This window comes from Erythrolamprus reginae, chromosome Z (genome assembly GCF_031021105.1).
Source record: "Erythrolamprus reginae isolate rEryReg1 chromosome Z, rEryReg1.hap1, whole genome shotgun sequence".
Taxonomy (NCBI): Eukaryota; Metazoa; Chordata; class Lepidosauria; order Squamata; family Dipsadidae; genus Erythrolamprus; species Erythrolamprus reginae.
In genome coordinates, this window is record NC_091963.1 from 111,010,569 (window position 1) to 111,025,761 (window position 15,193).

Genomic DNA, 15,193 nt, shown 5'->3' on the forward strand with positions numbered 1-15,193 from the left:
AATTAAAATGCTATCCGCCTGTCCTTGAGCCAGAAAAGAACTACGCCAGCATAAACATTGCTTTCTCCACTGCTGATTGCTGTGCTACATCTAACTTCTATTTTGGCTTTCCATTACATGTAGTCCTCAAATTATAATCATTTATTTAACAAATGTTTGAAGTTACAGTCTATAGCCAGGCCTAGCAATTAGGACCATCACATGTGGTCACATGCCTTTTTGGGTGTTTGGCAACTGGCATATGTTTTTGATGGTTGCAGCATCCCAAGGTCATATGTTTTCCAATTGTGAGCTTCCCAGCAGGGGTTAAATGTTCCCGGTTCACTGATGCCTATCAGTCGTAGGAGAGCAGGTCACGAAGAAAGCACGAGGCTTTGCCCACCCACGCGGACCCTGCCATTTGAGAACGGTTTGTGCATGCACAGATGGTAAAAGAACCCAAATGGTGGTAGCCGGGCGGGTGGGCAGAGCCTCATGACCCCTCCACGACCAGCTCTCTGATGACTGATAGGCACAAGCGAACCGGGAGCATTTCACCCGTTTCCCAGGTAGCTTTCAACAAGTTGGGGAAGGCCATGTGATTTATTTAAAGATTGCAGCAAAAAAGGTCATAAAATCAGGCAAATCCCATCACTTAGCGATGCAAGTTCTAGTCCTAATTTATTTATTCATTCATTCATTCATTCATTCATTCATTCATTCATTCGATTTTTATGCCGCCCTTCTCCTTAGACTCAGGGCGGCTTACAACATGTTAGCAATAGCACTTTTTTAACAGAGCTAGGCTATTGCCCCCACAATCCGGGTCCTCATTTTACCCACCTCGGAAGGATGGAAGGCTGAGTCAACCTTGAGCCGGTGATGAGATTTGAACCGCTGACCTTCAGATCTACAAGTCAGCTTCAGTGGTCTGCAGTACAGCACTTTACCTGCTGCGCCACTCCGGCTCTTTTTTTGTGGTTGTAACCAATTGAGGTAGATACAAAATATGTTAAACCTTCTTTCTTTGCTACCCTACCCCCTTCTTGAATGTCACCAACCATAAGAGCCCCCTGCATCCAGGAGGACATCATTTGTCAAAATGATGAAATGTATGCTGTGATGTCATGGGTTCTTCCACTCATGTACATATGTGTGATGTAGAAAAAGGATGGAATTTGAATCTTAACAGTTCTTTTAATTGTCAAGTTGCTAAAAGAATTCAGAATATCCTCTTTGTCGAGCTCTGAAAGCTTCCTTGAAGAGATTAGAAAGGCAGCACAGACAAAAGGGAAGAAAGTATAGGAATAAAATAGTAATCAAGGAAAGAAATCAGAACATTGGACATAAATCTAACTTAATACTGATACAGCGGTAGAACTGATTGCCAAGGACTGTGTGCACATGCCTCCATAAACACAATTTTCATCACTGGGAATCTTGGGGAACAAATTGGATGAATGCTTGGCTACTAGATTAATTAAGCTGGTCTGTCAAGACTGGCAGAAGCTCATTCCAGTGGAAGCTATTGACCAATTAAAACATCTTTCCTGATTAATCACTTGCCCTTAATAGAGCAGTCATCTAATTGACTGAATTTATGTACATTTGCAACCAGCCAAAGCTCAATAAACTGTATTTTTTTAGATATTAAAGGAAGCATTTACCATAAAGTTATTTTTTTAAAAGGTATTGTGCGAATGGCATATTTAATATCTTACATTTCATTCCATCTGTAGCAATGTAACAGAATGAAAATAGACTTAAAATTAAACAAGCATTGTTAATGTAGAGCTCTGCTGATTAAAATTAATCAACCGCTATTAATTAAGTAAAGTGCTTGTATATCAATTAAATTGGTTAAAATTTATAACTATGCTTCCAAATTCTGCTTCTATGTTCGATTGTGAAACAAAACACTGATTCTGTGGTTTTCAGAAAAAATATTTTCGGAAGGTTTCTATTTATGGACTATAACATTTCTTGTAAATAAGTAAGTACTTTTTTTTGTCAGGTGGAGACCACATTCTGCCTTTGAACAAGCATACTGCAAATCGTGTTCCAAATAATAAATGCAACTAGACAAAGAAATAGATAAAGAGGAAGAACACATTTGATTATATTCCATTTAAAACAATTTAAATAGATTTTGGTAGTAGGATTGTTCCCTATATATTTGTATTTTGTCATATCACAAACATTGTAAGATTGTAGTTTCACAGTGACACCAAAGAGTAGAAAGTGATTTCAAACTCCTCTCCTTGGAATTAGAGCCCATCTGGAAGTTCATTGCCACTATGGCAATCATGTGTTTGCCATAGGCTATCACTGGCCTTTGTGCACATGCCGATGTTTTAGATCTTGCAATTACCTTGGAGCAAATATATTATTAACTATTGGGGGGGGGGACTTTTCCATCAGTTCATTGTCATGGATAGATCATTTCCTTATGATAGTGATGGCAAACCTAGGGCACGGGGGTCACAGGTGGTACACGGAGCCATATTTGCTGGCATATGAGCCATTGCCCTTGCATTTTTGTTCCTCCATTGGTTCATTCTGTTTTCTTAATGTATTTTTTATTATTTTTCATTAGACAAACAAGACAAACAACAACATTCAACATTTAAAGGAGCTACCATTGCTCCGCTTATCATAGAAGTCTAGCTAATACAAAAAAAGTCTAACTATAATCAGATCAATACAGAAATATAACACATACATTCTATGTTCTTATTAAATTTAACTCTGTTATCTTTATGTTATAATTCATATAACTCTAATAATTTATGTTATTTATAAAATATCAAATTACTTAATCTGGTAATAAAATATAAAGAATAACACTTTAAAATTTATAATATTTCAAGAATACTCTATCTTTATACTATTTTTAATCTATTACATTATTATTGTTATCATGTTATAAAATAATTAAAATTCACTTATTCAATTCTGTTTTCTCATTGTAATGACAAACAAGACATAGATATTCCAAAACTATTTCTAGGTTTAAGTTGTTTAGATGGGAGTAAAAATTATTATACTGTAAATACCAGTGTTCCCTCTAATTTTTTTTTGGGGGGGGGGGGCGGAAAAGTATAGTGTCTGAGCGGCAGTCCCTTCGGGACTGGGCGGCACAGAAATAATTAATAAACAAACAAACAAATAAAAAACCCACCCTGTTTTGCCTCAGAGAATTTCAAAATAAAATACTGTACTGTGTGTCTATAACAAGGAGCTCATAATAGGGCAACTCTATCAATATCAAAATGCCACTTAAATAGTTGAGCTAGTTTCAAACTAGATTTTGATTTTCTTTCTCTCTTCCTTACTCCCATTCTTTTTCTTTCTCTTTTCCTTCCTCTCTTTTTTCTATCTGTTTCTCTCTCTTCCTCTCTCTCTCCTTCCCTCTCACTCTTTCTCTCTCGGCTTCTGGGCAGGTTTGGAAAACTCTGAGTTGATGATGATTTTTAAGTGAGCAATTGCTCACTGCTCAGCTTAGAGGGAACTATGGTAAATACTGTGAGATTTGTGTTTAAAAGATTAAAAGTGAAGCTTATTTGCATTCATAATATTCTAGGCCAGTGATGGCAAACCTATGGCACGGATGCCACAGGTGGCATGCGGAGCCATATCGTCTCTGGCATGTGAGCCATTGCCATAGCTCAGCTCCAATGTGCATCTGTGTACCAGCCAGCTGATTTTTGGCTCACACAGAGGTTGTGGGAGGGCATTTTTGGCTTCCAGGGAGTCTCCAGAGGGATGAGGGAAGGCATTTTTATCCTCCCCCAGCTCAAGGGAAGCCTTTGGAGCCTAGAGAGGGCAAAACACAAGCCTACTGGACCCACCAGAAGTTGGGAAACAGGCTGTTTCTGGCATGCAGAGGGGCTCCGGGGAGTGGGGGAAGCGGTTTTTGCCCTCCCCAGGCATTGAATTATGGGTGTGGGCACTCACACATGCACAATAGCACGCACACGTGCTCTTTTGGCACCCAAGGAAAAAAAGGTTTGCTATCACTGCCTTATGAGAATGGATTTGACTACGGCTGCCATCTTCTGAAGGAAGGGTGCACTGATGGATACCGACATCTGATGGATCCACAGAGATTCCGGTTACCGCTTGGGGAGTTTTCAGCCATTTATTGGCTGGTGTTTCTGTTAGATGCCTTTTTGACTATTGGAATACAGAGGCAACTGGGGCACTTCATTAATCACATTTCTCCATTTGTCTTCCAGCCTTTTTTTCTTTGTTATTGTTGTTATGAGGCTCACTCCTCTGTCACACCTTCTGCCTTCCAAATATGGAGGGCAAATTGAATGCTGTAAAACCATCACTGTTCTGTTTTGACTGTGAGCAGTTTCTATTCCCAACATATTCTTGTGTGGCAGGGCTCCCTGTCATGCTTAATTTAGAAAGAAGATGGCAGATACAAACTAGAGATACAACCTTCTTCCTATTTAATCCTGAACAACTTTTCCTTCTCTTACAAAAGAAGGATTATTATTATTATTTATTAGATTTGTATGCCTTCTGTAGGATTCTTTCTCTAACAGAACTACAATTGAACATTTGGGCTATATCAAAATGATATATGTTTAAGTCTATGTTTTGGAAATGTGATAGAAAATATATGTCCTAATGTTTTGCATCTCTCTCTCTCCTTCTCCCTCTCCCTCCCACCCTCTCTCTCTCCCCCCTCTCTCTCCTTCCTTTCTGTCTGTCTGTCTTTCTGCCTCTCTCTCTCTGTTTCTGCTATTAGACCCGAAGCTCTCGGCATTCACAGGGTTCTCAGCCTGGCCTGGCTGATCAAGCCAAGCTTTCCTTTGCTTCAGCAGAATCTCTGGAAACCATGTCTGAAGCTGAACTGCCCATTGGGTTCAACAGAATGAATCGTTTTAGGCAAAGCCTGCCATTGTCTCGTTCCACCAGCCAAACAAAACTTCGGTCACCAGGTAAACTCTTTGTACACTACAAAGTGCATGTTCTTGGGCAGGAGATGTCTTTTTTTAAAAAAAATGAAAGCTCCTTTTTTTTCTTGGATAGCACTCAAAGGGGATGTGATTAAACCTGTTTCTGTGTAAGCACTTTATTTCTTCACTTACATTGTAGATAAGCATCTTCGATGAAGCAATAGCATGTTCATTTTATTTATTTACATTATTTGTATTGGCACTCATCTCACAACAGAATAATTTACTTTTGATTTTTGGAGAAAGGGCCTGACATAATTTTAGGGGAGAAGGGTTAGGGTTAGGGTTAAAATATTGGCATCCTTAGTTAAAAAGATCTTGGATTATAAATGTAGGAAAGATTCCAGCATAAAGCTTTACTTGAGATCCTGGATGTTCTGACATTTAGCCAATAGCGTCATTCTGTATTCTGTAAGAGATAATCCTGTAAGTCATTCTGTAGTCATTCTATAAGGGATAATTAAAACTATATTCCATCATAACCAGCATATTCCAGATTTGGAAAGGCTGTTTTAGAGAATGACTGCCATAGAGAACAAGCAATGGTATTCCAAATACCCCAGTATTTTCAGTGAATTCCAGAAGTTTAGCTATATTAATTTACTTGTTCACAATAATTTTTATTAGCAACAACTTAGCTTCCAAACTTCACAAATTATTATTTTTTTAAAAACAATTAAATCTAGAAATCCAGGATAATCAAAGTATCAGTTAAAATCTGAATTAATAGAACCAGTCTCCTGATTATTGCTATATTCCTGACTTGTAATAACTGGTAAGATTATGGAATTTCATATTCACACATCTCAAAATGTTGGCACTAATTGCATGTGGTACTAGTGTGGTACTTTCTAAAATATAAATTTAATATTTATCCATATATCTGACAGCACATAATTCCATTTGTATTTGTGATTCTATTTCCCCCCCTAAAATGTTACTCTTAAAATATATTAGATTACAATTGCATAATCATCTAGAAGAGATTTTTAGCTATGTTGGAAAACTTTTTGGCAATGTTCTCTATGCCTGAAACATGTAAATTGGAGAAAATTATTCTATATTTTATCATTTATGCACCTATTAACAAGCACCCTAGAGGATGGGGGAATGTGGAGATAGATTTCTGTGCAACTTCCCAAACTGAATTAATTAACCCACCCAACAAACCATGAGCTAACCGTTGAACTGATGCAGATTTGTTTGAGGCAAGCAAGCTACCAACATCTATGTGAGAAATACTGCAGGAATTTGCAAAAATGGGGTTATTTTATCTAGGATTTCAGTCTCTGTGACTGTTGCTTCTTTCACTTGGAAATGTGTGGCTTGGGAGACAAAAGACTGAAATTTTGAAAAGTGGGATACGTTCTTCCAAGCCAAACAGTGAAAGACCAATTCTGGTTTCACCACCGTGGGTCATCTTTTTTTGTCCATCCAGCAGAAAAATGGTGGGAGGGGAAGGAACCAAACATTGAGAAGATACACACTTCTTTTAGATTGCTGGAAATACTAAAAATAAAGTTAACATCTTTACTTCCTGGGTCATGTGCTACCATCACATAAAGGTCAGAAAATTGATTGGGAGAGGGATTCCCAACCTGAACTCTGTTTCTGAGTGGTCTAACACATGGCAACTCCAAATCTCAACTAGCAAATGCTCTGTCCTACACATTGGGAAGAAGAATCTGAACTCCAAATACGAACTGAATAATCAAATTATCACAGATAATCCCCTCTCGGTTAAATACCTCGGTATACTAATAACAAAAGATTTAGGTGCCCGAGCCCACTGCGGCGGCATGGCCGAGAGGGCTTCGGGAGTTGTGGACCTAATCCTGCGTAGCTTCTGCTCTGGCAATCTCACACTACTTACCAGAGCTTACGGAACTTTTGCCAGACCTGTCCTTGAGTGTGGCTCATCTGTTTGGAGCCCATATCGCATCTCAGGCATTGGCGCCCTTGAAGATGTCCAGGGATGCTTCGCTGGTGGAGCCCTTCACTCCTCCACTCGAAATAGAATACCCTACGAGACTAGACTTTCAGTCCTGGGCCTAGAAGGCTTAGAACTAAGACGCCTTAAACAAGATCTAGGTATTGCCCACAAGATCATATGCTGCAGCGTCCTGCCTGTTGGCGGCTGCTTCGGCTTCGGCCATGGCAACACGGGAGCACACAATGGATTTAAGCTTAATGTTGACCTTTCCAGACCTGACTGTAAAGAATATGACTTCAGTAACCAAGTTGTCGAAGCGTGGAACTCATTACCGGATTCCATAATGTCATCCCCAAACCCCCAACACTTTACCCTTAGATTATCTATACGGTTGACCTATCCAGATTCCTAAGAGGTCAGTAAGGGGCAAGTACAAGTGCACTAGAGTGCCTCCCATTCCCTGTCCTATTGCTCTCCTATATCTCCTATACCTTTCTTCTATTCCTATATCTCTTCTTCTATTCTTTCATTGATGTGTTCTATTACTATATCTTCTTTTCTATTCTTTCTTAGATGTATTTTACTATGAGTATCTCCTCTATAACCTTCATCATGTATTTTACTATGTGTGTGTAAACATATATATATGTCACATGGTTTTTTTTTGCTGAATTTGAAAATTAAGGGAGACTAGGATAGATCTATTTTGGCCTTATTTTGGCCTCATCAGCTAGCCATACCCTCACACTGGGACTTGAACTTGCAACCTTTGCCTTGTAAGGCAGATAATTAACCTCTAGGCTACAGCACCATGGAAGAGTTACATATTTTTGTGTCGAATCACCCTGGTGTATTGAAGGAACATCACAACTCCTATTTTTGCCTCCCAGCCCAACCAATATGTATATACCCACTAAAACCCTCATTATGTATTGGACAAAATAAATAAATTAATTAAATAAAATATACCGTATGTCCCATGGAATTTAAGATTATGAGTCACTCAACAATTCATCTTTTGAACTGTTTCCTTCCTGCTATATTATCTTTTCCTATTATTCTCCATTTCCCCAGGCATCCTTTTCCTGCAGTTTGGGGATGAGACAAGAAGGGTTCATATCACCCATGAAATCAGCAGCATGGACACTCTGCATGCCCTCATTGTCCACATGTTTCCCCAGAAGCTGACAATGGGAATGCTCAAGTCCCCAAACACTGCCATTCTGATTAAAGATGAGTCCCGCAATGTTTTCTATGAATTGGAGGATGTCAGGTATGTCTTGCTGTAGATATTAATTCCTGGTAGGAAATAACAGGGGGACAGAATATTCACTTCTGTAGAGGAATGATCTCTGTGAAAAGGTCTTCTATCCATTAGTCCGATCCCTTGCTAAAGAAATTTCAAAAGATGGCTTTCAGCTTTTCCAGAAGATTTTCAGCATTGGAAAAATAGACCCTTTGCTCTATGATATTGTTGCCAAATACTCCTTTCTATTTCTATCAAGAAATTTCTCCTAATGTTTCTTTTTGCTCCAGAGGAATTGTAGAAGGCTGAGTAGAGAAGGATGAAAATAGAAATGTTCTGTCTGTCAAGAAAATATCAAAATATATTTTAGGAAAATATTAATCAGATCCAGCCTGAGGTTCATTGTATTTACTTGGTTTATTGTATTTACCTCTAATGTTATTTTTTTTCACACTGTTCTAATTATTAAGAACACCAACTCCAGCATCCTTACCTGGCAAGAACTAGGTAACTTACTTTGATCATGAACTAGGAGATTCAATTGCTGGTTTACTATAGAAATATGCTGTCAGGAAATCATTCTTTGTGAAATCTGTCTGAACTATGGGCTATTGCCCTATTTTCATGGCTCAGGGTTTTATACCTATGAGCATAGTTCCCTCTAAGCTGAGCAGTGAGCAATCGCTCACTTAAAAATCATCATCAACTCAGAGTTTTCCAAACCTGCCCAGAAGCCGAGAGGGAAAGAGTGAGAGGGAAGGAGAGAGAGAGGAAGAGAGAGAAACAGATAGAAAAAAGAGAGGAAGGAAAAGAGAAAAAAAAGAATGGGACTAAGGAAGAGAGAAAGAAAATCAAAATCTAGTTTGAAACTAGCTCAACTATTTAAGTGGCATTTTGATATTGATAGAGTTGCCCTATTATGAGCTCACTGTTATAGACACACAGTACAGTATTTTATTTTGAAATTCTCTGAGGCAAAACAGGGTGGGTTTTTTATTTATTTATTTGTTTGTTTGCTTGTTTGTTTGTTTGTTTATTTATTTATTATTTCTGTGCCGCCCAGTCCCGAAGGGACTGCCGCTCAGACACTATACTTTTCCGCCCACCCCCCCCCCCCAAAAAAATTAGAGGGAACACTGCCTATAAGACTGCCTTCTCTGTACTGAAGACGCAGGTGAGATCAGGAAGAGAAGGCAAGCCTTCTTGGAAATGACCTGCCTGATTTGGAATAGCGGGTGTTTGAATATTAGGCAGTCCTCCTGCATCTTTTGAAAGGCCATCACTATTTGACCCTTCAGGAAAGTATGTGGGCTATGGAGGTTTAACCCACTCTTATGAGATAATGGGTTCTGACTTTGGAAGTTTTATAAAGTTTATATTTTACCTTCGTCGTGTTGTTTTATTCTGTAAGTGATTTACAGTCTATGGCCATGATGGCGAACCTATGGCACACACATGCCAGAAGTGGCACACAGAGCCCTTTCTGCTGAGCATGCACACATGTCCAAGCATGTGCATGCATTTGCATGAGCATGCATGCACCGTCCAGTTTGAGCATGCACGTGTGCACAGTTTGGGCACTTACTCAGTGTCTAAAATGTTCGCCATTCCTTGTCTATGGGAATGTAGCCATTATCACAGATAAATACTGTAAATCTTGCAGCAACTGATTCTGTTAGTAGAGTATTTCTTACAGAAAGAAACATTTTTCCTTGTCATCCAAAATCTATTGCCAATCAATTTAATTATTTAATGTCAAGTTCTAGTGTTATGATTCTACTGTTAGGAAACGAAGAAAAAATTGTCTCTAGCAATTCTTTTTCTATTATGCCTCATTGCTAAATACTTCTGTCAAATTAATCATCCTTGTTTTTATCACCCCCTTGCGGAACATAGTAGATTTTCTGGCAAAGTATATTTTATTTAAGACTAGAACTTTTTTTATCTCTTTCTTGTAGCCTCCAGTAGTACTTCCTACAGCTTCTTTTCTCTTTTTTACATTTCCTCAATGGGAAGAAAGAGATTTAGTTAAACAGCACCGGTATCAAGGTTCCAGATAACATCCAAGCTAAATCAGAGTTCAAGTCAAAGTACTCCTCAAGGTTCAAATTTATTGCCGGAGCCATCTTGGCACCTGTTGTGGTTAGCTCTGGCCTAGCTCCTGCCCCAAGGAATGTGCAGATGGATGTGGGGGGAACATCCACATGCCGCAGGCCTGTTTTGCTCCCAATGGAATCTGCCGACGAAGCCTCCTCTGACCAAGGAAGTGTGGGTGACAGGGAAGAGAGGAGATTGGCAGACAGCCCTGGAGGAGATCAATCATCTGTATCATCCTTGGATTCTGAACAAGAATTAATGACACATCCATGCATGTGTAGAGTGATGCATAGGAGACAACAACTGAAGGATTATTACAAGAGAAAATGAGGCCACGTGTGGTTGGGTGGGGCTGCTGTAATTAGTGCTACAGATAAAAGTGCAACCTGGTGTTTTAGCTTCATGGCAGTTTATCTGATTCATTGTTTTGTCAAGATTGTGGTTTTTGTGCTGTTCAAGATTGTGTGTGGACTCTCTGGACTTTAGAATTGGACTCAATTTCCCAGTTATTGGGTGAGCAATTGGATTGCATTTAACCTGTGCCTTGTGTGTACCAGAAAATCCCTTTGACATTTAAAAAGGGAGCTGTTTCTGTTTTTCTGTTTATAAAAACCTTTGGGTTTTCCCTTTTATCATGTGGTGTGTGTCTTCCTGGACTAATTACCCTGTAATTATGGGTGGTTGAAACACGCCGGCAGAACAGCACCTATACTGGTTTACCCAAATCTGAGTTTCCCACTCAGTTGAAAGTTCACATCCCTTGTCCCCCACCCACATTGCCACATTGCCTACTCAGACTGCGCCAGTGTGGCAAGTCTTCCTTCTGCTTCCACCCAGGTGAGTGGGCATAGGATGACCTTGAACCACTCAAAATCATGCTTTGTGGCTGCATCTGTTCCCTCATGAAAATCAGCCCTCCGAAATTCCCATAACCGAAATTCCCATAACCATCAGATAGTGTGGCCAGCCATTAATTTATCACCAACTTCTGCGCCAGCTTGACAACCTTTGATTGATAGCCCTGGGACCCATTTTACTTGAAATACCTCCCTTTGTAGATCTTCATGGTTCCTTTTATGTGAGCTTTGGCAATTCAGCCCAAATTTACAAGTAAGAAAGGAAGCCCAGAGATGTAAAGGACCCACACAATGTTGACCCTAGGTTCAAAATTTGATCCCCACATAAGTATTTGCATGGACATGCTGCTATATATCAAAGCAACAGATTACAGCAAAAAGATTATAAATTCTAATTCCTGATGTGATCTGCTTGAAGGCTTTTTGGAACGAACAGGAAACAATGACACAGGAAAATGCCTTTATGCACCTGTCATTCTAGCTGCTATCACTATGCTCAAGCATATTTTAGGACCTGAAGTAATAACCAAAGCTAATATGCATTTATCTCATGTGATTCTTTGGGCTTTGTTCTTCCAGGGATATTCAGGACAGAAGTATTATCAAAATCTACCGGAAAGAGCCACTTTATGCCTCATTCCCTGGATCCCACATCACCAATGGTGACCTTCGGGTAAGAGCAAAAAGGTTGCACAGAGGCCATTCTGTTCTTTATTGTCAGTGCCACAAGAGATAAAATAGGCACTGTATTAAGGAGCATTTAATTAATACCTGTGCTATGGTGCACGCAGACATACATTGACTTATACCAAGCATTGCGGTTTTGCAGATTTGCAGTCATAATCTTCCTCTAATGTTCAATGTACTCTAACAGAAGATGGCAATTTCCTCCTTGTAGTTTGAGAGCGATAGATGTGCACTGGAGTGATTATTTCCTCGGAAAGTAACTGAAAAATCCCAACAATTTTAATCTTAGCACCTTCCCCACCCCTTCTTTTCTTCTTTCCTTTTCAGCAAAACTAAAATACTTGAACGAAATCTCTTCAGTAGAAAGGATCACTGGAAGATCTATATTTCTTTGAGCTTTAGATATTCAGGGTTGTTGGGGTTTTTTTTATATCTCCACTGTGGGAACAATTTATATATCTTATAAAATTTTGCTTCTGTAGGATTCCAATTTAGTTCTATAGTTCTGTTTTAAGAAAAGCCCTTCATGGCACTGGACCAGATTATCTCAGGGACCGCCTTCTGCTGCACGAATCCCAGCGACCAGTTAGGTCCCACAGAGTGGGCCTTCTCTGGGTCCTATCAACTAAACAATGTCGTTTGGCAGGGCCCAGGGGAAGAGCCTTCTCTGTGGTGGCCCCAGCCCTCTGGAACCAACTCCCCCCAGAGATTAGAATTGCCCCCACCCTCCTCGCCTTTCGTACGTTCCTTAAAACCCACCTCTGCCGTCAGGCATGGGGGAACTGAGATACTCTTTCCCCCTAGGCCTTTACAATTTATGCATGGTATGTTTGTTTGTATGTATGATTAGTTTTACAATAAGGGTTTTTTAGTTGTTTTAGTATTGGATTTAGATATTGTTTTTTTTTTATTGTTGTTAGCCGCCCCGAGTCTACAGAGAGGAGCGGCATACAAATCCAATAAATAGATAGATAGATAGATAGATAGATAGATAGATAGATAGATAGATAGATAGATAGATAAGCAAGCAAGCAAGCAAGCAAGCAAGCAAGCAAGCAAGCAAGCAAACAAACAAACAAATAAATAAATAAATAAAAGACTACAGAGCAGTGATGGCAAACCTATGGCACGGATGCCACAGGTGGCACGTGGAGCCATATCTGCTGGCATGCAAACCATTTCCCTAGCCAGCTCCAATGTCCATGCTTGTGGCGGTAGGCTGACCTTTGGCTTACACAGAGGCTCTGGGAGGTGTTTTTGATTGCCAGAGAGCCTCCAGGGTAATGGGGGAGGGTGTTTTTACCCTCTCTCGGCTCCTGGGAAGCTTTTGGAGCCTGGGGAGGGCGAAAACTGGGCCTACTGGGCCCATCAGAAGTCGGGAAACAGGCCATTTCCAGCCTCCAGTGGGCTTCCGGGAGATGGGGGAAGCTGTTTTTGCCCAACCCAGACATTGAATTATGGGCATGGGCACTCGTGCATGTGTGATAGCACGTGTTCCCGGTATTTCAGCACCCAAGGAAAAAAAAGGTTCGCCAGCACTGTTCTAGAGAATCCTCTATTAATGGATGGTGTCCATAAGGTTTGAAAATATTTAGGATGGAACTTGCATTTCTGTAGAACTGAGTGCAAAATAAAGTTATCCCACAATTTCCTATATGTGATTAGTTTTAGAAAAATAAGTACAAGCTATCCATCTATTGTAAGGAACAACCTACAATAGTTAGTTTAGTGAGAAAAACAATTGCTTTGGAGGAACAAGAAAGATTTAAAAATCTTTGGCAAGTTGCAAATGAATATTTCACTAGCACAAACAGAACTTTGGCAGGGAAATAATAAATATGCCTATCAAGGCATTCATCAGAATAAAATATTTTTCCAAAAAGGGGATGGAATGAATCAATAGTAAAAAAAAACCCTGTAGGAAAGGGGTGTGGATGAGAGAGAGAAAGAGAGAGAGATTGAGAGAGAGAGAGAGAGAGAGAGAGAACTTTCTGTTGTGATAAGAATAAGACATTTCCTTGTCCATGTTCATGCAGCTGAGTATATACTATGCACTTATAAGTTATTTCATATGATTAAACCCACATATTTTCAATTGCATACTGTGATAATGCAGAAAAGATTTATGACATTCTGAATTTCTTTGGCTTCCTATTATTTTAGAGAGAGGTGGTCTATACTTCCAGAGAATCCTCTCCCACCCGGCGCCTAAACAGCATGTCTCCTGCTTCCCACCTTACTTCTGGTTCTCCTCCTCCAGTGCTCCAGTCATCCTCGCCTTCCCGTTCCCGTATGTCTTACAGTGGTGGGCGCCCACCCTCCTATGCTGGCAGTCCTGTGCATCACGGAGAGCGCCTCTCCAACCTCCCTCCCGCTCAGGGAGTCTCGCCAAGTCCAAGCGCTATCTTGGAGCGCCGTGATGTGAAGCCAGATGAAGACCTGGTGGGAAAAAACATGGTTCTGGTGAAGAATGAAGGCCTGTATGCTGATCCATACAGCATGGTGCATGAAGGACGTTTGAGCATTACCTCTACTCAGTCACTGGCCGGGATGGGGGATCCATTCGCTTACCCTGGAGGGCTTTATAAGCGGGGCTCGGTGCGTTCTCTTAGCACTTATTCAGCTGCTGCCCTACAATCAGAACTGGAAGATAGTTTATATAAGCCCAATGCACAGATCTACAGTGATACCTATGGCCCAGGGATGGGCTTCCGTTTGCCACCATCATCTCCCCAGAAAATAGCTGATGGCCGACTGGTGGACGTTCAGCAGAGCCAAAGTCCTCACAGCCCTTATTCAGGGCCTCCTAGTCGATCCTCACCAGTACGGCAGACTTTCCGCAAGGACTCTTGTTCCTCAGTGTTCATGGAAAGCCCTGTCAATAAACCACGGAATCTCAGTTCTTCAGGTGCTCCAGAGCTATTCCCTGGACCTGGGGAACGACCTCATTCTGGATTCAGTTCACCTGTGCCTGCCAAGGATACTGAAACAAGGTAAAAAGATGGAAGTATATATAATTTCTTGCTAACAGTAGATCTACCATTATCTACCACAGTGATTAGCAGCTTGAATACTTTGCATATTGAAAAGTTGGACACTAAAATGCAGGCTTTCTTATTCTGAACTAAATTTGTCAGAGTACAGAGGAGACATTCCAGTCTCAGCAAATGAGATTTCTAGCTTAGAATGCTGTGACCACAAAAGAAGGAATCAACCTATTCTCCACAGCACCTGATGGTAGAACAAGAAGCAATGGGTGGAAGCTGAACAAGGAGAGAAGCAACTTAGAACTAAGGAGAAATTTCCTGACAGTTAGAACAATTAATCAGTGGAACAGCTTGCCTCCAGAAGTTGTGAATGCTCCAACACTGGAAGTTTTCAAGAAGATGTTGGGTCTGTCTGAAGTGTGTAGGGTTTCCTG

The 15,193-nt window shown here is 40.4% G+C and overlaps 1 protein-coding gene across 4 annotated transcripts in view; it reads left to right on the top strand.

Annotated features, from left to right (window-relative positions):
• SRCIN1 (SRC kinase signaling inhibitor 1) overlaps positions 1-15,193 on the top strand; it is a 147,694-nt gene that overhangs the window by 73,062 nt on the left and 59,439 nt on the right. For all 4 annotated transcript variants that reach the window (XM_070727664.1, XM_070727663.1, XM_070727665.1 and 1 more), the window contains exons 2-5: positions 4,742-4,934; positions 7,960-8,158; positions 11,665-11,758; positions 13,936-14,765. In XM_070727664.1, coding sequence (XP_070583765.1) covers positions 4,832-4,934; positions 7,960-8,158; positions 11,665-11,758; positions 13,936-14,765 — 1,226 coding nt within the window. In that variant the 5' untranslated portion in view covers positions 4,742-4,831. The remainder of the gene's footprint in view (positions 1-4,741; positions 4,935-7,959; positions 8,159-11,664; positions 11,759-13,935; positions 14,766-15,193) is intronic.